This window comes from Selaginella moellendorffii, unplaced genomic scaffold (assembly GCF_000143415.4).
Source record: "Selaginella moellendorffii unplaced genomic scaffold, v1.0 SELMOscaffold_8, whole genome shotgun sequence".
Classification (NCBI taxonomy): Eukaryota; Viridiplantae; Streptophyta; class Lycopodiopsida; order Selaginellales; family Selaginellaceae; genus Selaginella; species Selaginella moellendorffii.
In genome coordinates, this window is record NW_003314269.1 from 1082674 (window position 1) to 1109292 (window position 26619).

Consider the following 26619-nt stretch of genomic DNA (forward strand, 5'->3'; position numbering starts at 1 on the left):
CCCCTTTATCGAATACCTTTCGAGAGTTTTATGATCGTCATGGATGAATGGATAGAGTGCGGCAATGCGCTCCCTCTTCTTGTGGCTTCTTCGAGCAGCTCGTTCGATCTTGTGGCGAAGCGTGTGATCTGGGAGCTGCGAGACAAGTTCACGCGCGGATCATCGCCGAGAGCGATGCTCCGAGGACTTACCTGGCCAATCGGCTGGTGGAGATGTATGGGAAATGCGGCAGCGTCGTCGACGCGTGTGCGACGTTTGCTAGCATCTCGCCCCGCAACGGCTACTCGTGGTCGATCCTCCATGCAGCTTATGCCCAAAACGGGCATCTTGACGAAGCGAGTGTGGTGTTTGATCTGATGCCCGCGAGGCACTTGGTTTCGTGGAACACAATGATCACAGCGCATGCACGGATCGCACAAGTTGGCGACGCAAAATATCTGTTTGATAGGCTCCCGGAGAGAAGCGTCGTGTCGTGGACGTCGCTCATGACAGCATATGCCGAGTCTGGGGATTTAGATATCGCTAAGCGGATTTTTTCCGAGATGCCCGAGAGGACCGTCATCTCATGGAACGCGCTGCTGGCCGCCCTTGCAGATGCCGGGGATCTTTCCGACGCGAGGAAGGTTTTTGAGAAGACTCCAATGCACACGGTTGTGTCGTGGTCGACTTTCATGGCGGCGCATTCCCAGTCGGGGCATATCGAGCACGTAGAGAACCTCTTCTTGGTGATGCCTCAGCGCGACCTTGTTTCGTGGTCGGTTATGGTCGCCACCTTTTGCAACAGTAGAAGTTCAAGCAACGCGTACCGGGTTTTTGCACGGATGCCGAGATGGAACCACATTGCGTGGAACAGCATGGTTTTGGCGTATGCCTCGAGCGGGCATTTGGAAACGTCTAGAGCGCTCTTCGATTCAATGCCGGAGAAGAGCTCTTGCGCGTGGAACACGATCATTTCCGCGTGCTCCCTCTTGGGGGACTTGTCCCAGGCCAAAGATCTCTTCGACAAGATGTGTCCCCGCAACAAGATGGCATGGAACACTCTTGTCGCTGCCAATTCCGACAAGGGCTGTCTCGATGAGGCAAAGGCCGTGCTCTCCAAAATGCCATTCCATGACGTCGTGTCGTGGAACACGGTGGTGACGGCGTTTGCCAAGTCCGGGAGCTTCCAAGCAGCGCTCGAAGCCTTCCACTCCACGCCCGAGCTCGACCCGGTGTCCTGGAACGCGATCTTACTGGCCTTCACTGTCTCCGGTGACGCGCTGGCTGCGAGAGAGATCTTCGAGCTCATGCCCCGGAGGAACTCCATGGCGTGGTCGATGATGATCCAGACGTACGCTCACTGCGGGAACATCCACGAAGCGTGGGCGATCTTTGCGAGAAATCCCGAGCACACGACGGTGACTTGGAACTGTATGATCGCGGGCTTGACCTCCGGCGGGAGCTATCGCCAGGCGCTCCATTTCTTCCACCAGATGCTCAACGAAGGCTGGCCACCGGACGAGCAGACGTTCTCGCACGTCCTCGCTTCGTGCAGCCAGAGCGGGAGCTTGAGCCTGTGCAAGCACTACTCGTGGTGCATGGTAGCGGACTTCGGCGTGGCGTTTACCCTCGAACACTTTCGCTGCGTTGTCGATATGTTTGGGAGAGCCGGGCAGCTTGGCAAGGCCGAGGAGCTCGTCAACTCCATGCCTTACGTTCCCGACTGCGTGTCATGGAAGACGCTGCTGGGAGCGTGTAGAACACACTCGGACTCGGAGCGAGCTCGGAGTGCGAGTGAATTTTTGCTCGAGGGGGCCGCTGCTCCAGAGAGCGATTCCACTCCCTACATTCTCTTATCCAACATTGCCCGATCCACTGGAGGAAATCTCACACGGAGGTGACCAAGTTTTGATCTTGCTGGCACGCTGGAAAGAAATGGATTTCCCTGAGATGACGAACTGTGAGAAGGAAGTGACCACTTTACACGATTCACAGGTATAACTCGCTATGATCGTCATACATGTTTGAATCAAAATCTTTTGCTCTTGGTGAAGATGTTGGCAAGCATCATGTAAGGTGCCGCGATGCTTGGATCCAAGCCGGACAGCTCCCGAGCAGCGGTGAGCGCTCGTCTATTCATCTCACATTGAATATCACTCGCGCCCAGCAAGCTCCCCCAGGCTACAATACCTGGATCGCCTGGCATAGCTCGGACAAGCTCCTCGGCTCGATGAATCTCCCCGCTCCGCGCGAGAACATCCACCATGCAGCAGTAGTGCTGGCTCGAAGGAGCGATGCCAAAATCGGAGCTCATGGACTGGAAGCAAGACCAGCCTTTTTCCAGCAATCCCTCACGACTGCAAGCGGTGAGAACGCTCCCAAACCCGAGATCATCCGGCAAAAATGCTTCCACGACCATGCTGTGGAACACCAAAATCGCCTCGTCGGCATGCCCTCGTTGGGCATACGCCGCCAGAATCGCACCCCACGAGACGTTGCTCACGAGTGGAGACGAATCAAAAGCTCGCTGTGCTTCCCACAGATACCCATTGTGGGCATACGCAGAGATGATAGTGTTCCACGATACCACGCTTCGATCTGGGCATTCAAGAAACATTTTCTTAGCCTCAAGCAAGAATCCAAGTTGCGCGTACAGATCCATCATAGCGTTCCAGATCACAATGTCTTGATAAGCCATCTTGTCAAACAAAGCCTTCGCTTCTTCAAGATGCCCATTCTCGGCATATGCAAGAAACACGGCATTGATAGCTAACGTATCGGGTTCCACGGGCATGGAATCAAAGGTGGCCATGGCCAGTGCCACATCTCCATGGTGCCCGTAGGACTGGATCAGCACCGTCCACGTCACAAGGTCATGGTACGGTAGCCCGTCAAAGAATCTTTTTGTGGCTTCTACGCTGCTTTGTAGAGCGAATGCTTGTAGCAAGACATTCGCCGTCACGAGGTTGTGCTCGGGCATGCTATGGAATCTCTCTCGGGCATTTTCCAGATCCTTGGACTCGGCATATACCGTCACCATGGCCGACCACGAGACAACGTCCCACCACGGCATCTTGCGAAAGATCCTCTCGGTCTCTTGAGTGAGCCCAGCCTGGGAGTAGGACTTGAGCATTAGATTCCAGGTGACAATAGTTTTGATTTTCGCCGGCATTGCATCAAAGAGCTCCTTTGCCTCGTCTAAAAGCTTGGCATCCACATAGCCCGAGATTATTGTGTTCCAAGAGATTGGGTTCTTTTCTGGGATATTATCAAAAACTTTTCTTGCTTGATTCAAGTGGCCATGCTCGGAAAATGCTCGCACCATGCCCGTCCAGGAGACAACGTTCTTGTACGGCATGGAATCAAACAGGCGCTTTGCTTGCTCAATATGCCCGCTTTGGGCATAAGCCAGAAACATGGACGTCCAGGTGACAACATCTCTCTCTCCCTCAGGCATACTGTCAAATATTTCTTTAGCATTTTGTAAAAATCCGTGCTGTGCATATGCATCAATCATGGCATTCCTGGCCACTCTGTCCTTTTCGTTAATCTGATCAAACAATTCCTCTGCTTCTTCCAGATGCCCTGCACGGGCATATGCAGAGAGCATTGTGATTCTTGACACGGAGTTCTTCTCCGGCATCTCGTCGAAAACCTCTCTCGCATGATCCAAAAGGCCGTTGTGTGTGTACATTGCGAGAACAGAATTCCACGCCACTATTGTGGGATCGGGCATCTGCTGCAGCAAACTCCTCGCCTGCTGCAGATACCCGTTCCGGGCATAGGCATGGATCATGAGATTCCACGAGAACTTGTTTGGGTGCTGGATGCCATCAAAAACCTCCTTTGCGTCGCGAGCGCTGCCGCAGCCGCCATACATCTGGATGAGAAGATTGGCGACATACTTGTTGCCGGATAGCCTGGGGCTGCTGCGGATGAAACCATGCGCCTCTCTCCCCGCGTCAAGGCGGTCGCACGCCCTGAGAAGCGTCACCACCCGGTCGAGCTCAGGACTTGCGCCCATTCATCGAGAACACACACGCAAGGAAACGAATAGAAGAATTACTTGAGCAAAGAAAGAAACAGAAAGAACCAGATCGTTCAAGGCAAGTCGCTCAATAACTTGCGAAGCCTCTCGATTTCGGTGGGTGATACCTCTAGCTTTTCATCATACTTGACACGCTTAATCCTTGGATTGAGGCTTCTCCTCCGCTTCTCCGCTGCGTTTCTATCTTTTTCATCTTCATCGGCCGACAAGTAGCGGATTCTAGCTTTGATCACCTCCTTCAATCCATCTCTTTCACCATCATCCCATTCCTTGGCTCTCTCGATCAGGCTGCTATCCTCGTTTTCGTCGTCCAGGAGCACTAAACTACCACTTCTCACCCGTTTCGCTACAGATTTCACCGTTTCCGCAGGTCCTAGCCAAATCACAGCTTCGTAGAGCTCCTTGTAGCGATTATCTTCGTTGGCAGCACTGGCCTCCAGTGCTTGCGACAAGAGATCCGAGAAGAGCTGCGTCACCTTCTCATCCTTCTTCAAGCCAATCAGCCTAGCTGCTTTTTTCATGGCCGCCACCATGTCTTCTGTCTGCTCAGTCTTCTTGTCCAGAGCCAAGAGCAACGCAAGCGCATCCTGGTTCTCTATGCTATATAAGATCTTCCCATAGACTTCCTCGAGGCTGGCAACCTTGACATATCTCTTGCTTGCAAAGGTCACCGCAGCATCGTGACACCCTTGAGCCTCCAGCTCCACCGTAAACATCGCAAAATCTCCCAAGAAATCTATCCATCCTTCTCGCCGGAGCTCCTCCTTAGGTGATCTAATATGCCAACTGTTGCTCGACGAGGTTTCCTCCCATGAAGCCTCTTTTATTTTCAGCCTCTTCTCCCAAAACTCGTCGATGCGAGGGACGCTGCTCGCTCCCCACTTCTTCACTACCTGGACCAAGTCGTTGGCTGAAAACTTAGAATCTCCGGATGCCATGCTCACAATCTTCCATGTCTCATCCTCGAGCCCACACTCGACAAAAAAGGTCAGGAAACTTTTCTCATCTTCGAGCTCATCCTCGACAGAAAATGACGAGAAACGTTTCACGTCCGAGACGCCACCCTTGGCCAAGAGCTTCTTTGCTAAACTTACACCCTCGTCCTGGAAGCCACTCTCTCTCAGACACTCGACAAGACGTGAAGCTCCAAACCGCCAGGAAAGAGTTCCGTCCTCTAAGAACCTCTCAATCACCTGGCTGTATAATTCATCCCATCCATACTTCTGTACCGCGGCAACCACATCCTGTGCTGCTCTTGGCAAGAAATTCCAGCTCTTTATGACCATGAAGTTCTTCATGACCAAGAATGCTGCGTCGCGAAAGTCGTGCTTGAGGCAGAACTGTAGCAGGCTTTCGAAAGACCATTTCGATCTTATCCATGCTACAGTTCTGGAACCGATTGTTCTTGTCAAAGCAGCCAAGTATCTCTCTAAGTCCCCTCTCGTCCGCCCAGGCTCGCGTTTGTGCTGCTCCTCGAGCCAGTTTCGCACGGCTTTGATACTTTGCGTGTTGCACAGCGCCACCATTCTGCTCTCCTTCGGCCACACCACCAGAGCCGCGGTGTGATAGAACGAGTGTGTATTGCCGCCCTCATTCCCCTGGTATGGCTCATAATCTTCCTCATCTGGCGAGTCGCCAAAAGGATCGTCTTCGCTTTTCTCGTACCTCAAAACCTGAGCTAGAGGGAAGTCATCTGCAGTGTCGAGCTCGGGCTTCTGATCGTCTGGAGTGGTCCAGTTTTCCAAACTGTAGCTATGGTCCTCACATCTGCCGTAGTCGGTGTCATATCCAGTGGAGTGTTTCACGAGCATGCAGAGGTGGATGTCCAAAAAGCTTGCGCAGCTCAGCACGAGTGCCCCCACAACCCGGTCGTGCCCCTTGAGCCCCGCGAAGCTCAAGCTGTTGTTGGAGTACTGGTGGCCCAGTGGAATCGCGAGAATTGGCAATGTCACGCGTCTCGTTTTCTCGGCCCATTCTTTCATCTGGCTCTGAACGCTCCCAAGAGCTGATACATAGTGTGGGAGTTTGCGGGCATCCACATCTATAAACTTTGTGTTGCTCCTCACCACGCTAAACACCAGGCACAGCCTCGTCCCGCTCGTCACCTCGGCAAGCCTGTGCTCGCAGTCGCAGAAGAAAGCCATCTGGAAGTACCCCGACCTCGAAGCAGCACCGGAGAAATCAAGACTGACACTGTTCTTCTTCCCTTGACGGATCTCCAGTTGGCCACCCTCATGCCCGGACTGCGTTGGAAGCTGCAAGATCATCGTCGCAAACATGCCATCCTCCTTCTCGGTATCCCGGTGGAACTTGAAGTGGCCACCCTGCTCATACAGCAGCAGCTTATACAGTCTCACGTCCAAGCCAAGCGCGCCAGCGTCGATCCCCAGCTCCTCCATCGCGGGAACGGCCATGTCGAGCACCACCTTTGAGAAGAAGTCTGGGATTTGCGGGCAACTCACCTTGGACGCCTCCACTTGCCATGCACGGCGCACGTCGGTGTCGAGCAAGGTTTCCTCGCCCTTGCCGTAGGGTGCTTGCTGCGACATGGCCTTGAGCTTGAGGAAGCCATCATTGGAGAGAGGGAGGGGGAGATCACCAGCGCCCTCCACTTGCAAGAAGGTAGGCATGGCGAATTTTGTTGCATCAACCTCGCCTCCTGTGGCATACTTGGGGCGAGGAAGAGTGGACCACAAAACCTCGAGTAGCGCTTGGTAATCCATAGCGAGTAAACCCTAAGAAGCTGTATAACCTTTAATATTTATCTGTGCATAAAAAAAAGGTAATTTTTCAAGACCTTGACGATGATTTCATGGAGAGGACCAGCTTTTGGATTCCTTTAGTTTCTTAGGAACACTTATAAGTGTGCCATGATCACACATTATAAGCAAATCTTCGAAAGCAAAAATGGGATTTTCAACTCAAAGAAACTCTCATTGCAACTTTGCCATGCTTGTGCTTGTGGTGGATAATACAAACAGCAGACAATGAAAGTTGGAAGTTCGTATTTTTACTTTCAAAGAGTTGCATATAGTCCATGATCAAGCTATTTTTTGACACACCCCTTCATAGTATAGCCAAAAAAGTATATGATGTTGATTAAATCTTCACTTTTCATTGTTTCAAACTGTCGCTCACGTTTGGAGATATGTAAGCCCACCAGAGGCGCGCACAGTCCTCGGATCTGGAGCCGCAGAGCGAGGGTGGCTGCTCCACCGACGAGTCTCGATTCCAGGGCTTGAATCGGCCGTTGAAGTGGAGGATCTTGGAGTGCTCCGTGTTGGGCGACACGAATGGCCTCCTTGGCGGCCTCTTTGAGTAGAGCTTCTTCATGTAGTCTCGCTCCGCCTCGCTAAACTCGGCTCGCCCCAGCCCGCGAGTGTTCCATGCCGTGTCTAGCTTCTTGTAGTGGTTGTAGAGAGCTAGCAAGAATGGAGGCTGCGAAACGCCATATCTGTTGCGCAGCGATCAAACAGTCGGGACAAGTTGAAAAGAAGGAACGCTAGCTTACTTGTATAGAGGCTTTTGTGCTTGGTGGAACTCGTCCAGCCACCACTCGATGGCTTCGGTGCTGTTTTGCTCGATCCACTTGCGAGGATCGATTACCAGAACGCCGCGGTTGAAGATGCAGGCGCTCGGATCGAATGGCTGGCTCGGAATCCAAGGCGTGGACTCGGACGCTTCTCGCGACTGGATGCGGTGAAGGAGATCAAAGTTGAAATAGCTGCCGAAGATCTGGGAGCAATCTTCAACGGCGGCCACGGGGTGATCTTCGAGATCAGTGTTGAAGAGTTCTTCGATGTCTCCCTGTGTAAAATCCAGAGAAAAGTGAGAAGGATTTAAAACACGGCAAAGATCAAGAGTCTTGCCTGAACCACGACGTCCGAGTCGAGATAGATGATCCTTTGCATGCCTGGAAACATGCGAGGAAGGTAAAAGGGAAGAAAGTTGTATGGACTTGTAAGAGCTTCTCTTGCCTTGCTGTCCTTTCGGTAAAAGACATGGTTTCCGATTTCCTCGAAATCGATCTTTTCGCTGCCATGAAATAGAACGATGTCAAGGAAACTAGAGAAAGAAACTGAAAACCAAGAGAACAAGAAAGAATAACACACCTGACCATATCGATGGCCGCAAGAGGAAAGAGAGCTTTGAGTTTGGACAACCACGCTTCTCGCTGTGATTCAGTGGTGATGATATGGAATCGAATACGTTGCGTGTGACTGCCATAACGAAAAACCAATAACACCCTGTGGAAAAAAGAAGAAGAGAAGAGTTTTCTACGAACCGGGTGTTGGCGAGTGTAGAGTTGATGACCACGACTAGAGGGCGCAAATCTTTCTCGTCGGTGCAAACAAACAAGTCAATGGAAGTGCTCTTGATGCCAGTGACGAACTCCCTCGCATCCACTTCTTCCACTTCTTTCCCACTTTCTCCCTGTGGAGCATATGGGAGAGAGAGAGATACCAAGTCCAAAGCATGAAAGATCAATGGTGTGCAACAACGAAAGAAATCGCTCCTACCTGGTCTGGTTCTTGCCGTATAGGAATCCAAGTGCGAGTGGGATCGGCTGGATGGCGATAATGCGTCGCAGGAAGCATCTGGAGCATCAAGAAGGCAACGCAGATCAGGGCAGCGACGATGGGCGCACCCTTCCACGGCTTCGGAGCCGGCGCCAACTCGGGAACAGGCAGCAGCGGGTCGACCTCGCCATCGCCATCGCCATTTCTGCGCTTGCCGAGCGGCCGCCTCACGGGGAGCGCCCCCGCCGGGGAGAAGTCGGGCATCTCCACAGCCAAGGCGCCCGACATCAAACCCAAGGCCTTTTAAAATAATGCGAGCATATTTGCACGAATCTTAGGGCAAAACCATTCCTTTTAAACCCTTGCCGAATCTATCAATCTGGGGGAAGACTTTTCATCCTTAGAGGACCTTAGCAAGATCGCTCGAGCCACATTGTCCAATTGGAAGGGCATGCTTAGCGCCAAATCCTCGGCCTTGGCGCGATCACCGGCCCTTACAAGCGCGTCTATCACCAGCCAGTAATGCTCCACTCTGGGCATTAGCCCAAAATCCAGTACCATAGCTCCAAAGTAGTCGCGGCATTCCTTGGCCATTCCAGCGCTAGAGAAGGCGCTCATCACACTCCCCAGCGTCGTGATCGTCGGCCAAAACCCTTCCAGGCTAAGCGCCCCAAATGCCCTAGTGGCCCTCGCGCGATCGCCGCTCACGGCATACCCGTAGATCAACGCTCCCCAGCAAACCACGTTGCGCTCCGGCATTCGCTGAAAGCTCGCTTCGGCCAAGCCAATATACCCGCCGCGGGCATATGCCTCTAACAGCGCCCGCCAAGTGGAACAATCCCTGGAGGGCATTCTCTCGAGCGCCCGCCCGGCATCGGCCAACCGTCCATCGTGGACGTACGCGACGATCAGGTCCGTCCACGCCGCCACGCCGTGGCCGGGCATCTTTTCAAAGTGAAGCTCCGCACAGGGAATATCCCCGCTGTGGACGTACGCTCCGAGCATCTCATTCCAGGAGAGTATATCTCTCTTGGGCATCTCCTGGAAGAGATCTAGCGCATCGTCAGCCATGGCGGCGTGGGAGTAGCCGTGGATCATCGCATTCCAAGATGCCACATTGGGGTATGGCATCACGTCAAAGAGGGCTCTCGCCTCGGCCATGAAACCATGGTGCGAATATGCCGTGACCATGGTCGTCCAGGTCACTGTGTCCGGCTTGGGCATCGAATCAAAGAGTCTCTTGGCTTCCTCTAGATTTCCAATTTCGCCATACGCTGCGATCATCGTTGTCCATGTCACGACGTCTGCCTCGGGCATCCGGTCGAAGATCTTGCGGGCTCGTGAGATGTGCTGGAGCTCCGCGCAGCAGTTTATCACGAGCGTAGAGGATACCATATTCCATTCTGGCATTTGGAGGAACGTACGAATGGCTTCCTGCAAATGTCCTTTGCGGAAAAGTGCTGTGAGTAGATTGATCCAAGATATTACGCTCCTTTCGGGCATTAGATCGAACAATTTTTGGGCTGAGGAAAGCTCTTGGTTCCGCGCGCAACCACCAAGAAAGGAGTTCCAAGTGATCACATTGTGCTGGGGCATTCTGTCAAAAATCATTGCCGCTTCCAGCAAATTCCCGCTTTGGGCATTTGCTGAAAGAATGGTGGTCCATGTCACAACATTGCGCTGAGAAATCTTGTCAAAAACGAGCCTAGCCTCGTCGATGGCATTCCCTTGGATGCAAGCACTGATGATGATGTTGAAGGAGAAGCAATTCGGGTTGGGGATGGTGGCAAATACGGCCCTGGCGAGATCCAGGCGGCCGCATCGCCCATACATCTCCACCAGCAGATTGAGAAGAAATGTGTCGCGCGAGAACTGGCTCTCGAGGACGAGCTCGTGGACGCGCTTGCATCGGGGCAAATCTTTCCCGCTGCGGCAGAGATGGATGAGCTGCGCGTAAAAACCATAGCTGTCGCTCCTCCGTGGCGGCATTGCGATCTAGAGGATCTCATTTGTCGTGATCACCAAGCCGAGATCTATGACACTTTCGATTGCAATGGATCCAATCTGGAGAGAATCTGAGAGTTCTTCTTGGAAGAATTATTGTTTGAAGGGTTGTCATTGTCTCCCTGTGATGAATGTGATAGTAAGCGCTCCATCAATCCTTGAATGGAGATCCAGCGTAGTAGACGTGGAGCGGGCACCGGGGGCTGATTTGATCCAGCGCCATCCTCGTCGTTGGAGCTTGCTGGACGGAAGAGTTTTTCTTCTCCACTAAAACCGCACAGACAATGTCTTGGTAGCCACCACCACCATTCGCGACGAAAGCCACAATGGCGGCCTGGAGAGGGGGCAAGCTCGGGTTGAAAGCGGCAGACTCGCAGTAAGATCCGGCAAAAACTCTGGCGCTCCTGGTGAAGATCGCTACTCCGGAGGGACAGCCGGTGTATGGAGCGTAAGATTTGTTCGCAGCCTCCAGCGCGGTGTCTCTAAGGCTCTCATCTTCCAGTCCGGAGAGATCGAGACCGTCTTCCTCGCGACCACGGTAGCACTTGTGATCTAGTCCCTCGAAGACCAAGCCATTGTTCCTGGACTCTAGCAGCAGGGGAAAGTCGAGATCCTGCGCGAGAAGATCGTCTGGGCCGAACCGGTGAGGAAGAAATCTGGATAGGAGCTGTGTCTCGGAATTCTCACCGTCGACGATGAAGAGCTCGAGATCCTTGGCGCCGCGGAGCTCCTGGAGGAACTGGCGGCAGTGGCCGCAAGGCGCGGCCGAGACCGCCAAGAACTCGATCGAAATCTCGCCGTGCTGCGCCAGATTCGCAACTAAGAACTGCTCGGCGTGGACGGAATGGTGAAGTGGCAGGCCCGGGAACTCCAGATTGACGCCCCGGAAGACCCGCCCGCTGGATCCCAGCCCCACTGCTCCGACCCGGAAATTGGAGATCGGCGGGCGCGCCAGATCGCGCGTCGGTTCCACGAGGCTGCCGAGGAAGGCCTGGATGCTCATACCTGAGGAGGATCGCTGCTGCTCGGCGTCATCGGCGGCGATGACGAAGGGAATGCCGCTCATCCCTTCCCAAGAACCCTAAATTTCGAGGAGGTCAGCTGAATCTCTCCATAGCTAGGGCTGGCACGATGGAAAAGAAGGGAATGTTAGTTGTTTGGAAGAGAGACAAGCCCTAATCGAGAGAGGAGAGGGTTTCGCTGGCAGCTATGGCGCTGGCGATGGAGATTTCTCCTCCTGCATTCGCGATGGGAGTGGGAATGCCGACGCAGCAGCAGGAGCAGCAGCAGCAAGAGGAAGAACAGATGATTGACGAAGATCAGGAGGGAGAGCTAGGGCAGCAGGAGGATCAATTCCAAGAACCGTCACTCTTTGGGCCTGTTCATCGGCAGAAGAGACGGCAAGAGATTCCTCGTGCGCGTCGGAGGTGTTTTCCTTCGTTTGTCGCAGATGGCTCTTCCACGCTGTCCGGGGATCTATGCTCAGGTATGCCAAAATTTCTTTTTCAATCACCTTGGACTCGTTGTTTTTGATGTTTTCCTTCTATGTTTTCTTGCAGATGTCCATGACACAATGCGGTGTAGCTTTAGAACTATAGACGAGCCAGCGATTTGCAGCACTGTTCTTCAGTCTTCGGAGTCACAGTCGAGAAGGTATGGTGTTTTTTATTCTCGAAAACAAAAAATCACTCAAGCTGATTCTTTCAAAGAACAAAGAAAACTTTCGATTTTTCGTTCTTTCACATTGTTATATGATTTGAAGGGATTTCACGGAGATGCCTTGCCAAAGATCACCGACAGACTCCACAATTGCGAGCGACGATGGGGACTCATCATTCTCTTGTGCTTCCTGGTCAGCTGGCCAGCTTGTTTGGGCGAAGTTTTCCCGCTCTCCTTGGTGGCCCGCTCAGGTAGAAATGCACGATTTTTCTGTCATTCTTTGGTTTTACACTGCTTCAAAAGGTTGCGGATGAGAAGTCGATGAGCGAGAGAACGCGTCAATCGAAGAATCATGTGTTGGTGCGCTTCTTCGGCAACTATAACTAGTTCGTTATCCATCCTGATCCCTTAAGTTACATCGTATTGATTCGTGCGTGATTTGAACGATTGCAGTGGATGGGTTGATCCTGCCAGCGACTTATCCAAGTTCGACGTGGTAAGTGTGTGAGTGTACGAATTTTTTAAACTTCTCTAAAACGTTCTAAACAGCATCAGTACCATGCAGGATTTTGACGGGAGGAGCCAGGTTCCAACCAAGGCCTTCCAAAAGGGATTGAAAGAGGTGAGGGCAAAAAACATTTCTATATGAGGGAGCACATTTAATGCACAACTTCCGCCGTTGTAGGCTTTAGAGTACAGAGACTTTCGGAAACTCCCGTTGAAGTGGAGACACTCGTTCCAGGAGGAATGCCAAACTCCCCATGCAAACGGTGAGTGACTTGAGTTTCAAGTACTTTTTGCATGGTTGATTCTTGATCTCTTCGCAGGCAAGGAATCCTCGGAGGAGACAGGAAGCGAAGCTCGCAACACTGCAACACGAAGGAGAAAACCCAAAGTCCTGTACGAGGTACACGATCATAAATTGGAAAATAGACTACCATCGCTTTTCTCAGCTCGCTTGAAAAACTTTAATGACAGGAGGAGGAAAGGCTCCACCAAAAGCCCAAACGCAATCTTCGCCGGAAGAAGATCATGAGAGAGCTTGGGCTTTGCGCTCCTTATGGTTCTCCCTTCACTTACAACTCCATAGGAACGAGCTTCTAAACACTCGACAACGTAAGCAAGAAATTTTTTTCTACATCTCACAAGCCACGGTATAAGTATCTTTTTTTTAGATCTCACAAGCAGTGGTATATAGTCTATCAGGGAAGATTCCCCTGAATCAAGCCTATGTAACAGGTCGTCCTACACGAGGTTCTCCGGGCCAGGCCCAATGGCCGCGTCACGCGTGGATGCCAGAGTTTGGTCAAACGCTCTGTTGACACGTGGCGCAAGGCAACTGGTAGTCGCAGTTCCGAGTGACTAGTCCTCCTGGCCTGGAGTGCGCCGCCGCTTCTATATTTTTTCTCAACATTTAAAAATGCGGTCGTTGAATAAGCGTACGGAGGATCTTGGGTCCATTTCTCCAGTATGGGCGTGCCGTACCGCGCCATTTAAAGAAAATGGGGTTTTTGTGGAGATAACGGAAAAGAGTAAAGGGTAAAGCTGGCCGTTGGATGGGCGCGGGCGAGGGCGGGGATGGTGGCGCGTGGCAGCCGTAATTCTAACCATGGATTTCTCTTTTAACCGCATGGCGTGGTCCGTTTTATGCGGCTGGTAAATATTATTTTCAATCGGTACAAGCTTGAAGCTTTACCTATGGCGATGGCGGCAAAGGGCGCCCAAGCTCAAGAAGACGATGATGCCGCCCGGATGGCGGCCATGGGGAAGTATTTCGCGCAGCGCGCGGCAGATCAGCAGCAGCAGCAGCGCCATTCTTTGGAGCTGGGAAGAATTATCCAAGATTTGGCAGGGCAGGATTCCGATCCAAGACTCGCGGCCGCCAGCGCCAGGGTGCCGGCGGCGCCCGAGGAGGAGATGGCAAAGAATGCGCTGGAGCAGCCGCGGCAGCAGGAGCAGGATTGCCGCGGTGGAGGCGAGAATGAGGTGGGCGCGCAAAGACTGGCTCTAAGATTGGCAGGGCCTACATTGCTACAACGGTGCGCGATCGCCGAGGCCGAGCAAGCCCGGCCTCTCGCGTTTCGTCTGGCATCGCCGACCGCCTCGTCCTCGTCTCCAGCTCTGGCCACGCCCATTTGCGTGCGAGGTCAGGTCTATCCCCCGCCCCTTGCGACGCATGAGGAAGTGACTCGTGATCCGGTGCTCTTCATGGACACGCTTTGCAAGTTCCATGAAGCCATGGGCAGTAGAATGTCGTGAGTGCCCTCTCTCTTTTTTTCTTTTCTTCTCTTTTGCGCTTGTGTTTCGTCTTCCTTCTTCTTCCTTGTGTTTGTTTGTTCCATTATTATATGCTTTCCTATGGCTAGATTTCTGGGCTTTGTATCTCTTTTGATTCTGAGGGATTGTGACAGCTTTAGAGTTTTTTTTATCACTTCGTGCCGGATTAATGTGGGCTTTCTCTGTTGTTGATTCCCAGGAGCCCAAGAATGGGAGGGAATCAGCTGGATTTGTATCGTCTTTATCAAGAAGTTACTGCTCGAGGAGGTCTCGAACAGGTTCTTTTATAAGGCATGCTAAAGTTGCTTGAGAGCTAATTTCATAGCGTTCTCGGCTGTCAGGTTATCAAAGACCGGCTGTGGAAGGACATCAAAGCGGTGTTCAATTTCCCCAGAACGACTACAAGTGCGTCGTTCGTGTTGCGGAAGTACTACACGAGCTTACTCCATCATTACGAGCAAGTGTATTTCTTCAGAGCTGAGGGAAGCCTTGTGTCTCCTCCTGGTAAGTTTATTGGAGTTTGTAAAGAGGCAGGAATTGTAAAACCATGAAGTTGCAGCTCCTCTTCCGGCGCCAAGCCCGGGATTTCTTTTACCAGAGAATGGAGTGCGTTCGGACGAGCTGGAGCTTGGGCCGAAGATGCAAAAGCGACGACTCCAGCCTGCAATTGACGGTAAGAAGAAACTCGTTGGAGTTGAGTCTCAAAAGGCTTTCTTGCATTGGCAGTAGATCTTGAAGCGCACATCGGGGAGATTGTGACCGGATCCATTGAAGAAAAGTTTGAGCACGGGTACTTAGTCACCGTTGTCATCGGATCCGACAGGTTCAGGGGTGTTCTATATCACGTCCCTGTTGGTTCTTCCGTGCCACAGTATGCATCGACAGTCGCGACGAGTAGAAGTACTCCAGAAGCTGCAAATGTTGGCGTGCGGCTGAGAAGGCGACGAAAGCGAATCGGCATGCGCAGAAAAGACCCCAACGCACCCAAGCTCAACAGGAGCGGCTACAACTACTTCTTTGCCGAGCAGCGAGCCAAGCTCAAGCTCGTATACCCAGACAAGGACAGAGAAATCAGCAAGATGATCGGGGAGACGTGGAGTAGCATGACCGAGGAGCAAAAATCTGTAAGAGCTACATCCGTTTCGAGTTTTACTTTTTTCTTGTTTCTCGCGGTGCTAACGCTATCGCTTGGCATGCAGCCTTATCAAGAGCGCGGGGTCAAGGACAAGGAGCGATACAAACGGGAAATAAGCGATTACCGAGACAGGATGAAGATGCAAAAACTAGGAATCAGTGCTGAGCAGCAGGAGCAGCAGGAGCAGCAGTCTGGGGGCAGTCACGAGCATGAAAGGAAGTACCCGAGCAAGCCGGAGCTCGGACCGGCTTGCGTGATGCTACCGCCGGAACAACAGGCCCCGTTCCAAACGGCTAGTGCTAGTACTCCTACGACGACCACGGCTACCACGGCCACCACGATTGCGTCCTAGAGCGAGCGAGCGAGCCAGCCGGCCAGCTTTGTGCTCCGGATCACGTTGACAACATGTATTTAATCACGCGATGCTAGCCTAGGAGGAGGAGGAAGAGGAGAAGTCGATCGAGAGAGCTAAAGCCTGCCAGATCTCTAGTTGATCTTTCTAGCAATATGTCGAGCGATTTTGGTGACAAGACAATACGAGAAAGTTCTAACGTGTCTTTTGTTTAAATTAATATTCGCGTAAAAATAAATGATACTGGTTAAAGGCATAAGCCGGCCTAGCTCAGTTGGTAGAGCGCAAGGCTCTTAACCTTGTGGTCGTGGGTTCGAGCCCCACGGTCGGCAGAAAGAATTAATTAGTTTTTAAGTCAACAATTATCAAGACCGTTAGATGGTCGAATATGCTTTTGGAATTCTAGGGCTCCAATCCAATTTGGCTATGGCGGCTCTCCGTGTGACCGGCGCCGGGGCGTCACTCCAGCTCCCATTCGTCTCTTCCAGGTACAATGCGGGCATCGCGATCGGTGCGGCAAGGGTCGGCTTCCTCAAGCCGTCGCAGCACGCTCTCTCGTCCAAGCAGCTCCTGCCTCGCCGTGGATCGGCGATTTCCAGGGCGCTGGAGCAGTCCGTCAAGGATGTCGATCAAGGCAAGGGCCAGCAGCAGGAGCAGCAGCAGAGCTCGGATTACCAGGTGCGCGAGCAGGGCGAGGCCCAGAGCATGGGCTACAGGGCATTCTTGGTTGGGGCAAACGGCAAGACCTTGTCGCCATGGCACGACGTCCCGCTGAAATCCCCGCTTGGCGGCGGCGAGATCTTCCACTTCGTGGTGGAAATCCCCAAGGAGTCCAGCGCCAAGATGGAAGTGGCCACTGACGAGCCCTTCACGCCGATCAAGCAGGACATCAAGAAGGGCAAGCTCCGGTTCTATCCCTACAACATCCGCTGGAACTATGGCCTCCTCCCGCAAACCTGGGAGGATCCAAACCACGCCAACCCGGAAGTGGAGGGCGCGCTGGGAGACAACGACCCCGTGGACGTGGTGGAGATTGGCGAGCGCAGGGCGGGGCTGGGCGAGATCCTGCGCGTCAAGCCAGTGGCTGTTCTCGCCATGATCGACGAGGGGGAGCTGGACTGGAAGGTGATCGCCATCTCGGTGGACGATCCCAAGGCGGCGCTTGTGAATGACGAGAGCGACGTGGAGTACTACTTCCCGGGGACGCTCACGGAGATCCGGGACTGGTTCCGGGATTACAAGGTCCCGGATGGGAAGCCGCAGAACCGATTCGGGCTGGGGAACAAGGCCGCCGGGAAGGATTACGCGCTCAAGGTGATCCAAGAGACGCACCAAGCGTGGGTGAAGCTTGTGACCAGGTCTGTTCCCGCGGGTGATCTATCGCTCACGTGAAATACAACTAGATGATTTGCTTGCTATCGGACGATTAGATGACTGCTTGGAGCGAGTATGCTTGCTCGATCGGCTGCTAGATCTGCCGCTTTGTCGTGGAAATCCCCAAGGAATCCAGCGCCAAGACGAAAGTGGCCCAGAGCATCCGATTCGAGAGAATCGGCCACCACCATTTGCGATTTCTCTATGATTTTAGGATTAGTATAGAAAATGGTGAAGAGATACAATCAAGAGGCTAAGATTGAGAAAAAATAACGGGAATTTTTATTGAAATGCTTTGGTTAGATGTGATCTTTATTCTAGCGTGAGTGCAAGGCTTGGATGAAGCTTTCTAGGCGAATAGAACCATCTTCTCGTTCTCATTGTGGCAGATATTGGGAGTGAGATAAGGGACCTTCAAGAGTTTGAATGCAACGTGTTCGGGAGGCCAAATGCCTATTAATGTAGCCTCAACTCTTTCAGTCCGTCAAGAGCCTTAGTTTAGCGAACTGCAAGCTCGGTGACAAAGAGATGTCAAAGATACAAGGACACTTAGCAACCATGTCCATGTCTCTGAAGGTTGCCCTTGAAAGACTTGACTTTAGTGTAAGTGTAAAGTGAAGTGCCATGAGGTATCTCCATGACACACCACATACCTGGTTGTGCCACTGGATGAATTACAGTGAAGTTGTGTAAGGTGTGGCACGCGAGCATTTGGAAGGCGAAATAAACGTCATGGCAGACCACTGCTCGCTTGTTCCAGAGGATGATTTCTAGATTGTTGAGCTCTAGAACTTCTTGTGTGGTGGGAGATGCATAGAGGGTGTAGGAGGTTTTGTCGTGGAGTTCTCGCCAGGCATGATCCATGGTTTCCTTTTGAGTGAACACGCATTGTACACTCCCAGTTGCACAGAAATGGTTGATGTGGTTGACTTGATCGCTCCATGTTTTGGAAACATCCAAGAGAGCGGTGGTGTTCATTTCCACCCCGTCCTGTAGGAACTTCCGTGGATCATTCTGTATGATTCTCTGGGAACATTGGGGGGAGGGATCACTAATGTGATCCCGGTGTGGAGCGTGTCACGGAGGGTAAAGTCCACTAGCTTGGACTCTGTGTCGCCGTATGTGCAGCTGTAGAGGCTAGAGACTTCCCCACACGTACTGTGGCGCCACAACTGGCTGCTCGGGGCCTGTAGGAATTGCACAGGACAGTATGGATCCCTCCAAAGTATTGTTGTCACACGACAACCAGAAGGGATCCTGAGGAGAGGGGTCAGCAGGAACAGATGCAGCATGAAGGAGCGCATCCTTGCTTGCAGAAGGAGGCGGACCAGCAAGAACAGACGCGGCGGGATCAAGGAGGGCATCCTCGCTTGCAGCAGGAGGCGGAGCAGTTGCGGCGAGGAGAGCATCATCGATTGGTGGAACAGATGCCGCGAGGAGGAGAGCATGAGGCGGAACAGATGCGGCCAGCAGCAGAGCATCCTCGCTTGCAGAAGGCGGAACAGATGCGACAAGAAGGAGAGCTTCCTCTTTAGCAACCGATACGGAGAGAAGAAGAGCAGCTACCAGAAAGGAGGTACCATATTGGATCTGTGTTGAGGTACTCAATAACTAGTTCTTTTATATAATTGTTCTATAGCACAATGTACAAGCGCTCTTTTCTCTTTGCGGGAGCAACGTACAAGCGCTCCTCCTGGGTACAACACTCTTGGTTTGGTTTGTCCCACGATAAAATTGCAGCGCCCGATTTAGTTTGGAAAGTTCTAAAGTTCTGTGTGTGTGTGTGTGTGTGAGGGTGTGTGGGTGTGATGAGGTTGCCAAGGATTGTGGTACCTCAAACTTACAATGTCGAGCTTTGGGTGAATCTTGAGTCTTGTGAGTTCCAAGGCAGGGTGAGGGTCTCCCTCGATGTCACTGCGGTTACCAGCGTGGTACAACTCAACACCGCAGATCTTACCATTGACAGCGTCTCGGCGAGCTTGCTCGATAGCACGGTATGCGAAAAGAGTAGGGTGTCTTTAAGCTTCGTTTTTCTACCAGGTGCTCCCGATCAAGTCCGTGGAAGAAGACAAGGAAAACGAGCTTCTACTCGTTGGGTTTGCTGGGGACGATGCTCTCGCGGTGGGAAGCCCGCTGGTGCTAACGATCGACTATCACGGATCACTAAACAAAAGCCTGAAAGGCTTCTACAAAGGGTTCGCATTCTTCTTTTCAGTTTTTTTTTTCTCATGGAGGAGTTTTTGCCAGTTCTTATGAAGTTAATGGCACCAAAAGATACATGGCCGCCACTGACTTCGAGCCCGGCAATGCAAGAAGGTGTTTTCCTTGCTGGGATGAGCCAGACTTTAAGGTAACAACGCAGTGATTGATCGCTCTCATATCATAATTCTTCCAGGCAACCTTTACGTTTAAAGTTCACGCTCCATCCGATCGCCAGGTGCTCTCTAATATGCCCGTTGTTCACGACACGATCAATTGCGACGGCACGAAGACGGTGGAGTTCGAGGAGACCGTGCGTATGTCCACCTACATCATTGCCATTGTCGTCGGGGAATTTGATTACCTGGAGGGGACAAGCGACGACGGTGAGCAAACATTCTCACTTCCTTTGTGAAAATCTATTCGTGTTCGTATCTCCAGGCGTGCCTGTGCGAGTTTATACAAGGCGGGGCTACCAGGAGAAAGGAAGATTTGTGCTCGACATAATTCTCAAGCTGCTACCTTTTTTTGCCGAGTAAGAAATCGTAAGAAACCATCTTGTAGTTTGATCGATTCTCTTGTTCTTGCAGGTTTTTCCAGCTGCCTTACCCGCTTCCAAAGCTCGACGCTGTTGCAGTCCCAGAGTTTAAGACTGGTGCCTTGGAGAACTTTGGCTGCGTTGTGTACAGGGAGGAGGCCTTGTACGCCGACGAGAACTCACCAGCTTGGCTGAGACAAAGGGTAAACACTCTCTTTTTTTTTCCCTCTAGAAACAAATGAATTGCTTCAGGTTGCTTGCGACACTGCTCACGAGATTGCTCATATGTGGTTTGGCAACATTGTCACACTAGAATGGTGGACTCATCTTTGGCTCAACGAGGGAATGGCTACCTGGGTGACTATCGTTTTTTGCTTCTTCTTCCTACTAAACAGTGCGGTCACCTCTTCAGATGAGCTGCTACGCAGTGGACTACTTGTTTCCGGAATGGGAAATGTGGATGGATTTTCAGGATTGGGCCAGGTCTGACGCCTTCCGGTTTGATAGTCTAGAAAGCACACATCCCGTCGAGGTACTTCGCATATAAACACACGAACTCTGGAAACCGGAATCCCTTTCTCGTTCAGGTAGAGGTGAGGAACATTAACGTTGACACCCCGATGGACAGCATAAGTTACTTCAAAGGTGCATCGCTGTTACACATGCTTCAGTCCTACCTTGGCCACGAAGAACTCAAGGTTGAAAAACGCGTTTGTTTGCAAAATGTAACGTAGTTGTGCAGGAAGGACTGAGAGCTTATGTGAAAAAGTTTGCTTTTGGCAATGCCACCTCCAGTGATCTATGGAGCGCATTCGAAGAGGTGACTGGCAAGCCCATAAAGCAGCTTATGCATTGCTGGACAAAGGAAGAAGGCTTCCCCGTTGTGAAAGCGAGTCTCTTGGAAAACACCACCGACGTTCAGCTTGAGCAGGTTCGATCAGCAACAGCGTTTTGTTTTTCTTTTGATGTGTGTGTTTGTTCTAACAGGCTCGTTTCATGGCAAATGGCCGAGATGTTCCAGGCAAGTGGATCGTTCCGGTTTTGATTTGCTCAGGTGTGGGGGAGTCACGCTCGTGCACGAGTCATTTGCTGGTTGAGGAGCGCTCGACCGTGAAGCACGAAGGGTCCTCTGGCTGGATCAAGGTGAACGCTGGAGAGACGGGATTCTTTCGAGTACAGTATGACAAGGATATGCTGCGGCTTTTGCGAGAAGCGGTCTCCTCTGGCAGCTTGGAGCCTGTCGATCGACTAGGTGATGATCGATTTCCTTTTCTGATTTTTCCAACCAAAATCGTTTTGCAGGACTCCTGAAAGACATGCACGCTCTTTGCCGCGCTGGTAAGGAGGATCCCAGTGAGCTATTTAGTCTGCTCGAATCGTACAGGAATGAAGGCCATCCTCTAGTCATATCGACGTTGGTGGAGGTATGGTTGATGGGAAAACCCGTAGAAATGATCTCTCAGAGTTATATATTATGCTTTCGTCCAGATTGTGGTTGACGTAACGAGTGCCATCCTCTCCGCGAAACCGGAAGCTTTTGGAGACGTCAAGCAGCGGCTAGCGTCATTGCTAGAAACTCCAGCAAGGTTTGCTTTTTTTTTTTTCCTTTGGTTCTATTTCAATTCTCGTATAAGTCGAGCCCGATTTGATCAGGCGCATTGGCTGGGAGGCTACAGAATGCGAGGGACACTTGTTTGCAGCGGTGAGAGGACGCATTTTGGATGCGCTTGTGAGGCTGGACCATGACGAAACTTGCTCGGAAGCCGAGAGGCGGTTTGACACTCGCTTCGAGACCGCAATCCCTTCTGATCTGACTACGGTTTTCTTTTCTCCATTTAGCGCGCGCAATCGAGCAAAGCCGCCCGACTGACCTTATTCCATTTCCAGGCAGTTCTCCGGAACGCAGTCAAGGACGTGTCGTCTACAAACCGAGGAAGCTTTGATGCGCTGATATCGCAGTTCGAAGGCTCCGCATCCATCGCGGAGCGCGTGGAGATCTTAAGTAAGCCAGCCTTTTAACTTCGTGCTCGTGATTGATAGATAAAACATGGTCAGGTTTACTTGCCGGATCTAATGATCCAGCTATGGTACGCGAGGCCCTTGAGTTTACTTTGTCACCGAAGGTTGGTTACTTGGTATTACTTCTTTGGAGATTATGATTCATTGATATGTAAGCAGGTTCTAGCCCAGCACATAAATCTTGTTTTCGAGGGAGTGAACGAGCAAGGTTGTCTCACAGCTTGGTCGTGGCTCAAGGTAGAAAGTGTTGTTACATTTGAGATTAAAAAGAAACAAATTTACTTTTTTTTCTTTCCAGGATAATTGGAACAAGGTTCACGAGAAAGCGTGCAGTAATTACGTCATGAAGCGGATTCTCTATTCGGTCACTGCTCATGTAAGAATCGTGTTACGAATGTTTGAAGCTAGACTTGAGCTAAACTTCGTTCTTTCTTCCTTTTTTTTTTCCTGTTCTTTTCGGCAGATGTGCAGCAGAGAAATAGCCGAGGAGTTTCGAGATTTCGTGTCTAGTCGTGATGGCGCATCGGACGTCACGGTTGCTTGCTGGGAGCGCGTTTGCTTGCGCGCTCAGTGGACGCAGTCTCTAGTCGATCTGATCAGCACAGAGCGACTTTCTTGAGCTCCAATTCCTTGCTGGTGCCTGTCTTCATGCGCTCCTTGCTACTTTGATGTCTTTGAATTTCGGGTCAAGCCGAAATACTAGAAAAAGTGAAACATACCTCTATAGCTGGTGTTTGTCAGTGCCGCTCTTCTGGTAACTTTAGCTACTGATACACTCAGACAGGAATCCCAGCCACTTGGCACGAAATTATATGATAGATAGATACGGGTGAGTCAATTTGATGTCCAGTAAGTAAATCTTCTGCCTAGATCTCACCTTTTGCTGCTAGCTTACCTCTGCATCTCTCTTGAGAAGCTCTCCCTCTTGTGAAGTTCTTTTTTATTCGCACGTCCCAAAGAGCCGACCGAGAAGTCCAATCCAGTCCAACCATTGTCTACAACTTCGTTCCGTTCCACAACATCCCAAAACGTGGAAAGTGCTCGTGAATAGCTTTTCCTTTTCGCTCTGCCAGCGCTTTGCTTGCCTTGACACACATGATTGAGACGCGCAACTGGATGAGAAAAGAGAATGAAGAGTTAAAAACAAAGAAAAAGCCGGGGTAGTACCTGCTGGATCCTCAGAAGAGCAGTCTGGAGTTGATCAAAAGCGGGAAGATCGTCGCGACTGAACATAGAGCCAAGCTCGCCAGTAGCGGCTCCGAGCTACTGGTACTACTCGTCAGGTTTCCAACGGTAGCATTTACCGTGGGTGGTAAGCTGCAAGAACCAAACGGTCATGAGCACGGCTAAACAACGACGTGCAATATTACCTTGAGGGAAATGAGCATTGTCCACTACCTGAAAGAGCGACAAATTAGAACCAAGTTTGTAAGAGCAAAAAAGAAAGCAAAAGAAGATTTGGACATACTTGGATCGTTTGTGGTGACAGTCGCAACTCCGGCAAAATCACAGGTCCCAGCTGCCATTTTGTTCTTAAGATAATAACTGTTGAAAGCGAAGGATGCATGAGAAAAGACCGAATCCGGGAAGAAACACGCCTGGCCTGGCTGGATGCTGGAGCAATCCGCACTGCCTTGGCCGCACGCATAGTCCAGTGCCGCCTGGAGGCTGTTGTCGCTTACGCCCTGCTTGGCGACACACCATGTTCTAACTGACGTGTTTGATCCGGCTCCACCCGAGTCCCTCCCGGTAACGTCCAGACTATACACCGGTGTCTGGTCCGGATAGTAGATCCCATAGTTCTTCTCGGAAGTGGCCCCCTGCCTCCGGTCCTCGTTGAAGATCTCGTAGATGTAAGCATTCACCGCAATGCCGGGCCTCCTGGGAGTCCCAGTGTTGTTGAGGATGTGCCGGACGAGGTTGTTGTTGTAAGTTTCCGCATTGTCAACTCCTACCCCGACCTCTGTGACATCACCCCTGGAAGGCCACCCGGTCTCGCTCACGACGATGCCCACATCTGTGTGGTTTAGCGCCCCCATGGCGCTAAACGCAGCGTCGAGCATCTGGTCGAAGACGTTGGTGTAAGTGAGCTTGGTGATGGTGTCCTGGATGCCAGCGTTGGGGCGGAGCAAGGCATAGTCGATGGACATCACCTGTCGATTCTGCTGGTATATAGCCAGAGGATAAATATTGAGCATGAAATAAGAACCTGTCTGGGAGAGGAAATCCAGCAGTGGCAGCACCACCGTCTTGGCATACGTCTGATCGAAGAAGGCCCGGGAGGGAGGGAATGGATCCTGGATGAGGGCGGTGGAGTGTGGCGTCGAGACTTTGATCTGGCTGTCGATGTTGGCGGCCACCAGCGCGGCGTGGATGTACTTCATGGTGGCGACGAGGATGGAGGCGTAGAGGCTGGCGGTGCCGTCGGTGAGGACCTCGCTGCCCACTGCGATCCCGGTGATGTTGGTGTTGGGGAGGAACTGCATCACGTTCTTGTTCACCCAGGACGCCGCCTCGGCGCTCGAGTGACCCACGCTGAGGATCTCCGCGTTTGTGAGCCCGATGATCACCTGGATGCCTGTGCCGGCCAGCGCTGTGAGGATGTCCGGGTCGGCGTCGAAGATCCGGACCTGGGTGATGCCATTGTTTCGCATGAAATCCACTGCCTGCTGGGGCCTGGGGAGATTGTCGCCCTGGGAGCCGTAGTTCACACCGACGAATGCGCCTGTGGCATGGCATTCCATCGATCGATCAATCGATCGAATGGAAAGGAAGAGAGGAATCTAGAGATTGTCTTACCCGAGGACGATGCCGCCGCCGCCAATAGAGCCAAGGCCGCCGCCAAGAAGGCGCTGCCATGGCCTGGAGCCACCATAGGAGCGATATTACGGGGAGATCGATGGCCGGAGGCAATGAGAGAGCCGAGAATCCGTAGCGCTTGCGTTGCCTCGCTGGAATGCGGGACCAATGTGTCAGAAGAGCAAAATCCTGGATGATCTCGACAGAGAAGGAGATGCGAGCGCGCGATTACCTCACGGCGCCGAGCTCCAAGATTTCATCCAGTGTCGCTCGCGAGCCAAGCTAAGCTAGGTAGAAGCAGCGAATGATCGATGAAATGCACGGAAGGGATGATTATCTAGCGCCCAAGCTGCGTCGTGTCGGTGTGAGAGACAAGGGATCCATCACAAGGGCGCGCTTCTCCATCGCTTCGCCGCGCGTATAAACAAAGCCCCACAAGAGCTCAAAACTTTTACTGTGGCACCGGAATCGAACCGGTCCCCATCTCGGATAAAATCCAACGGTTGGAAAACACAATTAAAAAGACAGGTAAAAGCATGAAATCGTCTACTCATACAAAGAGAGTGGTACGGTACCACGGAAAAAAGAATGTGCTTTGTATCTTTGGCACAGAACCATGGTGGGTACTTTGATTCTCCGATTAAAATGATGAATGATCCTCGATCTGATCTTCCAGCAAATAGCAATGTTCCTGTGAAAAATTTCTCTTTTGCCTCTGATCCCACGAAACAAAGCAAAGTTACCTCGAGTAGTTTCAATCGAATGCGTAAGTCCACTGCTGTGGCATCTCCTCTCCAAACACAAACTTGAGAACTTCCTCTTGGCTGCTCTCGACTTTGGATCCATCGTAGCCCCTGGAGATTGGTGACGCAAGCGCTGTCTCCAGTGATTCCGCTCGTTTTCTGCGAAGACTTACCAGCTGCGTCGCGTCCACCACGGACTCGGCAAAATCTGCGCTGCGAGCTTGAGCTTGATCGCTGCTGGTATCATTCACATCTGGAGAACCTCCCCACCAGCGATCACAGACAGCATCCAAGTTCTTGAGAGGATAACCGTTCCGAAAGTCGTCCAGAAAGGATGGAATTGGCATCTTCGTTCTATACGTCGCAGTTGTGCTCAGTCGTAAATTCGCGTGTGTAGTTTGCATCACGTAAGCCTGAGAAGGAACTTGACCACTGCAAAAAAAAAAGAAGTTTACGTTTTTTTTTCTTCAATAAAAGAAGAGAAAAAGAACTTACTAGTTGCTGGGTTGTGGGTTATACATTTGTTCTTGAGCCTGGAATTGCTTGGCTCTCAAAGCATCTTGTTTGATCTCTTCCACGCTTTTTCCACCCATAAACTATAGAACATCCGTTGATCAGCATAGAAAAAATTTATCTAAAAGAGAGAAAGGAAAAATTTCTACGTACCTTTCGATGCGGCCATCTGGAGAGCCCGTTCTCTCGGCAAATTCGCTTCAGAGTCGCCTGGCAAACACCTGTCACAAGCGGATCGATCGTTCTAAGCTGCTCCAGCTACGAAAATCTTCACGTACCAAGGATATTGGCGGCCTCCGCGACGGTCATGGAAAAATACTTGGCGACCTCATCGAAATCGAGGGATTCCTCCCAGGCCTGCGGTGGAACGCCGAGCTTGGACATGTAGCGATTGCTGATGTAGTCCGTTGGCATTCGCTCCTCGCGGAGAGGGAAAGAATTAGGGTTCTAAGGGGGAAGA

At 51.7% G+C, this 26619-nt stretch overlaps 11 protein-coding genes and 1 non-coding gene across 17 annotated transcripts; 6 read left to right on the top strand and 6 right to left on the bottom strand.

Moving 5' to 3' along the window:
* The first annotated feature begins 47 nt into the window (after positions 1–47).
* On the top strand, positions 48–1880 carry LOC112345327 (pentatricopeptide repeat-containing protein At4g02750-like). Its single transcript, XM_024671782.1, has one exon. It carries the CDS (start codon positions 48–50, stop codon positions 1878–1880), a length of 1833 nt encoding a protein of 610 aa, XP_024527550.1.
* Positions 1881–2008: 128 nt separating this feature from the next.
* Positions 2009–4003, bottom strand: LOC112345328 (pentatricopeptide repeat-containing protein At4g02750-like). Its single transcript, XM_024671783.1, has one exon. It carries the CDS (start codon positions 4001–4003, stop codon positions 2009–2011), a length of 1995 nt encoding a protein of 664 aa, XP_024527551.1.
* A 3098-nt stretch (positions 4004–7101) lies between these two features.
* Positions 7102–8884, bottom strand: LOC9635001 (glycosyltransferase 8 domain-containing protein 1). Its single transcript, XM_024671765.1, has 6 exons — positions 8548–8884; positions 8313–8461; positions 8140–8247; positions 7897–8062; positions 7539–7834; positions 7102–7481 (listed from the first exon to the last, which is right to left on the bottom strand). The coding sequence occupies exons 1-6, from the start codon at positions 8833–8835 to the stop codon at positions 7142–7144; spliced, it is 1347 nt and encodes a 448-aa protein (XP_024527533.1). The 5' UTR covers positions 8836–8884; the 3' UTR covers positions 7102–7141.
* A 17-nt stretch (positions 8885–8901) lies between these two features.
* On the bottom strand, positions 8902–10536 carry LOC9631809 (pentatricopeptide repeat-containing protein At4g02750). The gene has a single exon (XM_002967234.2). It carries the CDS (start codon positions 10534–10536, stop codon positions 8902–8904), a length of 1635 nt encoding a protein of 544 aa, XP_002967280.2.
* Positions 10537–10577: 41 nt separating this feature from the next.
* Positions 10578–11631, bottom strand: LOC9631810 (cytidine deaminase 1). Its single transcript, XM_024671768.1, has 2 exons — positions 11239–11631; positions 10578–11181 (listed from the first exon to the last, which is right to left on the bottom strand). The coding sequence occupies exons 1-2, from the start codon at positions 11615–11617 to the stop codon at positions 10703–10705; spliced, it is 858 nt and encodes a 285-aa protein (XP_024527536.1). The 5' UTR covers positions 11618–11631; the 3' UTR covers positions 10578–10702.
* Positions 11632–11669: 38 nt separating this feature from the next.
* LOC9631811 lies at positions 11670–13730 on the top strand. 3 transcript variants are annotated; one of them, XM_024671766.1, is made up of 10 exons: positions 11670–12037; positions 12111–12204; positions 12314–12461; positions 12514–12596; positions 12664–12706; positions 12776–12832; positions 12896–12980; positions 13038–13117; positions 13189–13326; positions 13372–13730. In XM_024671766.1, the coding sequence occupies exons 1-9, from the start codon at positions 11761–11763 to the stop codon at positions 13312–13314; spliced, it is 993 nt and encodes a 330-aa protein (XP_024527534.1). In that variant the 5' UTR covers positions 11670–11760; the 3' UTR covers positions 13315–13326; positions 13372–13730. The 3 variants fall into 3 exon arrangements, with proteins under 3 accessions (XP_024527534.1, XP_024527535.1, XP_002966918.1); XM_024671767.1 differs by having other exon boundaries at positions 13386–13730; XM_002966872.2 differs by having other exon boundaries at positions 13189–13650.
* A 216-nt stretch (positions 13731–13946) lies between these two features.
* On the top strand, positions 13947–16194 carry LOC9635002 (high mobility group B protein 9). 2 transcript variants are annotated; one of them, XM_024671762.1, is made up of 6 exons: positions 13947–14465; positions 14687–14765; positions 14829–14991; positions 15041–15160; positions 15214–15611; positions 15687–16194. In XM_024671762.1, the coding sequence occupies exons 1-6, from the start codon at positions 13963–13965 to the stop codon at positions 15972–15974; spliced, it is 1551 nt and encodes a 516-aa protein (XP_024527530.1). In that variant the 5' UTR covers positions 13947–13962; the 3' UTR covers positions 15975–16194. The 2 variants fall into 2 exon arrangements, with proteins under 2 accessions (XP_024527530.1, XP_024527531.1); XM_024671763.1 differs by having other exon boundaries at positions 15047–15160.
* Positions 16195–16233: 39 nt separating this feature from the next.
* TRNAK-CUU lies at positions 16234–16306 on the top strand. Its single transcript has one exon. It is a non-coding gene; the product is annotated as a tRNA-Lys (tRNA).
* Positions 16307–16381: 75 nt separating this feature from the next.
* LOC9635003 (soluble inorganic pyrophosphatase 6, chloroplastic) lies at positions 16382–17392 on the top strand. Its single transcript, XM_002966874.2, has one exon. It carries the CDS (start codon positions 16401–16403, stop codon positions 17364–17366), a length of 966 nt encoding a protein of 321 aa, XP_002966920.2. The 5' UTR covers positions 16382–16400; the 3' UTR covers positions 17367–17392.
* A 1754-nt stretch (positions 17393–19146) lies between these two features.
* Positions 19147–22844, top strand: LOC9635004 (aminopeptidase M1-D). 2 transcript variants are annotated; one of them, XM_024671711.1, is made up of 19 exons: positions 19147–19342; positions 19389–19543; positions 19596–19698; positions 19744–19933; positions 19989–20082; positions 20138–20288; positions 20338–20442; positions 20498–20617; positions 20673–20783; positions 20828–21016; positions 21073–21337; positions 21388–21509; positions 21574–21671; positions 21739–21904; positions 21973–22087; positions 22141–22208; positions 22264–22341; positions 22403–22480; positions 22568–22844. In XM_024671711.1, exons 1-19 carry the CDS (start codon positions 19157–19159, stop codon positions 22721–22723), a joined length of 2550 nt encoding a protein of 849 aa, XP_024527479.1. In that variant the 5' UTR covers positions 19147–19156; the 3' UTR covers positions 22724–22844. The 2 variants fall into 2 exon arrangements, with proteins under 2 accessions (XP_024527479.1, XP_024527478.1); XM_024671710.1 differs by having other exon boundaries at positions 22403–22844.
* Positions 22845–22901: 57 nt separating this feature from the next.
* On the bottom strand, positions 22902–25319 carry LOC9635005 (glucan endo-1,3-beta-glucosidase 3). Of its 2 annotated transcripts, none has more exons than XM_024671713.1 (6): positions 25136–25319; positions 24904–25055; positions 23573–24829; positions 23475–23502; positions 23272–23421; positions 22902–23189 (listed from the first exon to the last, which is right to left on the bottom strand). In XM_024671713.1, the coding sequence occupies exons 2-5, from the start codon at positions 24977–24979 to the stop codon at positions 23283–23285; spliced, it is 1500 nt and encodes a 499-aa protein (XP_024527481.1). In that variant the 5' UTR covers positions 24980–25055; positions 25136–25319; the 3' UTR covers positions 22902–23189; positions 23272–23282. The 2 variants fall into 2 exon arrangements, with proteins under 2 accessions (XP_024527481.1, XP_024527480.1); XM_024671712.1 differs by having other exon boundaries at positions 22902–23216; positions 25136–25318.
* An 87-nt stretch (positions 25320–25406) lies between these two features.
* On the bottom strand, positions 25407–26596 carry LOC112345296 (protein NLP5-like). Its single transcript, XM_024671715.1, has 5 exons — positions 26438–26596; positions 26313–26380; positions 26142–26242; positions 25647–26078; positions 25407–25594 (listed from the first exon to the last, which is right to left on the bottom strand). Exons 1-4 carry the CDS (start codon positions 26571–26573, stop codon positions 25658–25660), a joined length of 726 nt encoding a protein of 241 aa, XP_024527483.1. The 5' UTR covers positions 26574–26596; the 3' UTR covers positions 25407–25594; positions 25647–25657.
* Between the last annotated feature and the right edge of the window lie 23 nt (positions 26597–26619).

What these genes read in the sequence shown, in the direction of transcription:
- LOC112345327 (XM_024671782.1), top strand. Translation starts at nt 48, where the DNA reads ATGGATAGAGTGCGGCAATGCGCTCCCTCTTCTTGTGGCTTCTTCGAG.
- LOC112345328 (XM_024671783.1), bottom strand. Translation starts at nt 4,003, where the DNA reads ATGGGCGCAAGTCCTGAGCTCGACCGGGTGGTGACGCTTCTCAGGGCG.
- LOC9635001 (XM_024671765.1), bottom strand. Translation starts at nt 8,835, where the DNA reads ATGTCGGGCGCCTTGGCTGTGGAGATGCCCGACTTCTCCCCGGCGGGG. An exon ending in TCTACACTCGCCAACACCCG is followed by an intron (nt 8,248 to 8,312) that starts GTTCGTAGAAAA and finishes TCGTTATGGCAG; the next exon opens with TCACACGCAACGTATTCGAT. An exon ending in ACTCGGACGTCGTGGTTCAG is followed by an intron (nt 7,835 to 7,896) that starts GCAAGACTCTTG and finishes GATTTTACACAG; the next exon opens with GGAGACATCGAAGAACTCTT.
- LOC9631809 (XM_002967234.2), bottom strand. Translation starts at nt 10,536, where the DNA reads ATGCCGCCACGGAGGAGCGACAGCTATGGTTTTTACGCGCAGCTCATC.
- LOC9631810 (XM_024671768.1), bottom strand. Translation starts at nt 11,617, where the DNA reads ATGAGCGGCATTCCCTTCGTCATCGCCGCCGATGACGCCGAGCAGCAG. An exon ending in CGAGCTCTTCATCGTCGACG is followed by an intron (nt 11,182 to 11,238) that starts GTGAGAATTCCG and finishes GGTTCGGCCCAG; the next exon opens with ACGATCTTCTCGCGCAGGAT.
- LOC9631811 (XM_024671766.1), top strand. Translation starts at nt 11,761, where the DNA reads ATGGCGCTGGCGATGGAGATTTCTCCTCCTGCATTCGCGATGGGAGTG. An exon ending in TTCTTCGGCAACTATAACTA is followed by an intron (nt 12,597 to 12,663) that starts GTTCGTTATCCA and finishes GAACGATTGCAG; the next exon opens with TGGATGGGTTGATCCTGCCA. An exon ending in TCCAAAAGGGATTGAAAGAG is followed by an intron (nt 12,833 to 12,895) that starts GTGAGGGCAAAA and finishes CCGCCGTTGTAG; the next exon opens with GCTTTAGAGTACAGAGACTT.
- LOC9635002 (XM_024671762.1), top strand. Translation starts at nt 13,963, where the DNA reads ATGGCGGCCATGGGGAAGTATTTCGCGCAGCGCGCGGCAGATCAGCAG. An exon ending in GCCATGGGCAGTAGAATGTC is followed by an intron (nt 14,466 to 14,686) that starts GTGAGTGCCCTC and finishes GTTGATTCCCAG; the next exon opens with GAGCCCAAGAATGGGAGGGA. An exon ending in TGACCGAGGAGCAAAAATCT is followed by an intron (nt 15,612 to 15,686) that starts GTAAGAGCTACA and finishes CTTGGCATGCAG; the next exon opens with CCTTATCAAGAGCGCGGGGT.
- LOC9635003 (XM_002966874.2), top strand. Translation starts at nt 16,401, where the DNA reads ATGGCGGCTCTCCGTGTGACCGGCGCCGGGGCGTCACTCCAGCTCCCA.
- LOC9635004 (XM_024671710.1), top strand. Translation starts at nt 19,157, where the DNA reads ATGAGGTTGCCAAGGATTGTGGTACCTCAAACTTACAATGTCGAGCTT. An exon ending in CAGCTTGGCTGAGACAAAGG is followed by an intron (nt 20,289 to 20,337) that starts GTAAACACTCTC and finishes GAATTGCTTCAG; the next exon opens with GTTGCTTGCGACACTGCTCA. An exon ending in GGAGCGCGTGGAGATCTTAA is followed by an intron (nt 22,088 to 22,140) that starts GTAAGCCAGCCT and finishes AAACATGGTCAG; the next exon opens with GTTTACTTGCCGGATCTAAT.
- LOC9635005 (XM_024671713.1), bottom strand. Translation starts at nt 24,979, where the DNA reads ATGGTGGCTCCAGGCCATGGCAGCGCCTTCTTGGCGGCGGCCTTGGCT. An exon ending in GGCGGCGGCATCGTCCTCGG is followed by an intron (nt 24,830 to 24,903) that starts GTAAGACAATCT and finishes GCCATGCCACAG; the next exon opens with GCGCATTCGTCGGTGTGAAC. An exon ending in TGTCACCACAAACGATCCAA is followed by an intron (nt 23,503 to 23,572) that starts GTATGTCCAAAT and finishes TCGCTCTTTCAG; the next exon opens with GTAGTGGACAATGCTCATTT.
- LOC112345296 (XM_024671715.1), bottom strand. Translation starts at nt 26,573, where the DNA reads ATGCCAACGGACTACATCAGCAATCGCTACATGTCCAAGCTCGGCGTT. An exon ending in CCAGATGGCCGCATCGAAAG is followed by an intron (nt 26,243 to 26,312) that starts GTACGTAGAAAT and finishes GATGTTCTATAG; the next exon opens with TTTATGGGTGGAAAAAGCGT. An exon ending in AACCCACAACCCAGCAACTA is followed by an intron (nt 26,079 to 26,141) that starts GTAAGTTCTTTT and finishes TTTTTTTTGCAG; the next exon opens with TGGTCAAGTTCCTTCTCAGG.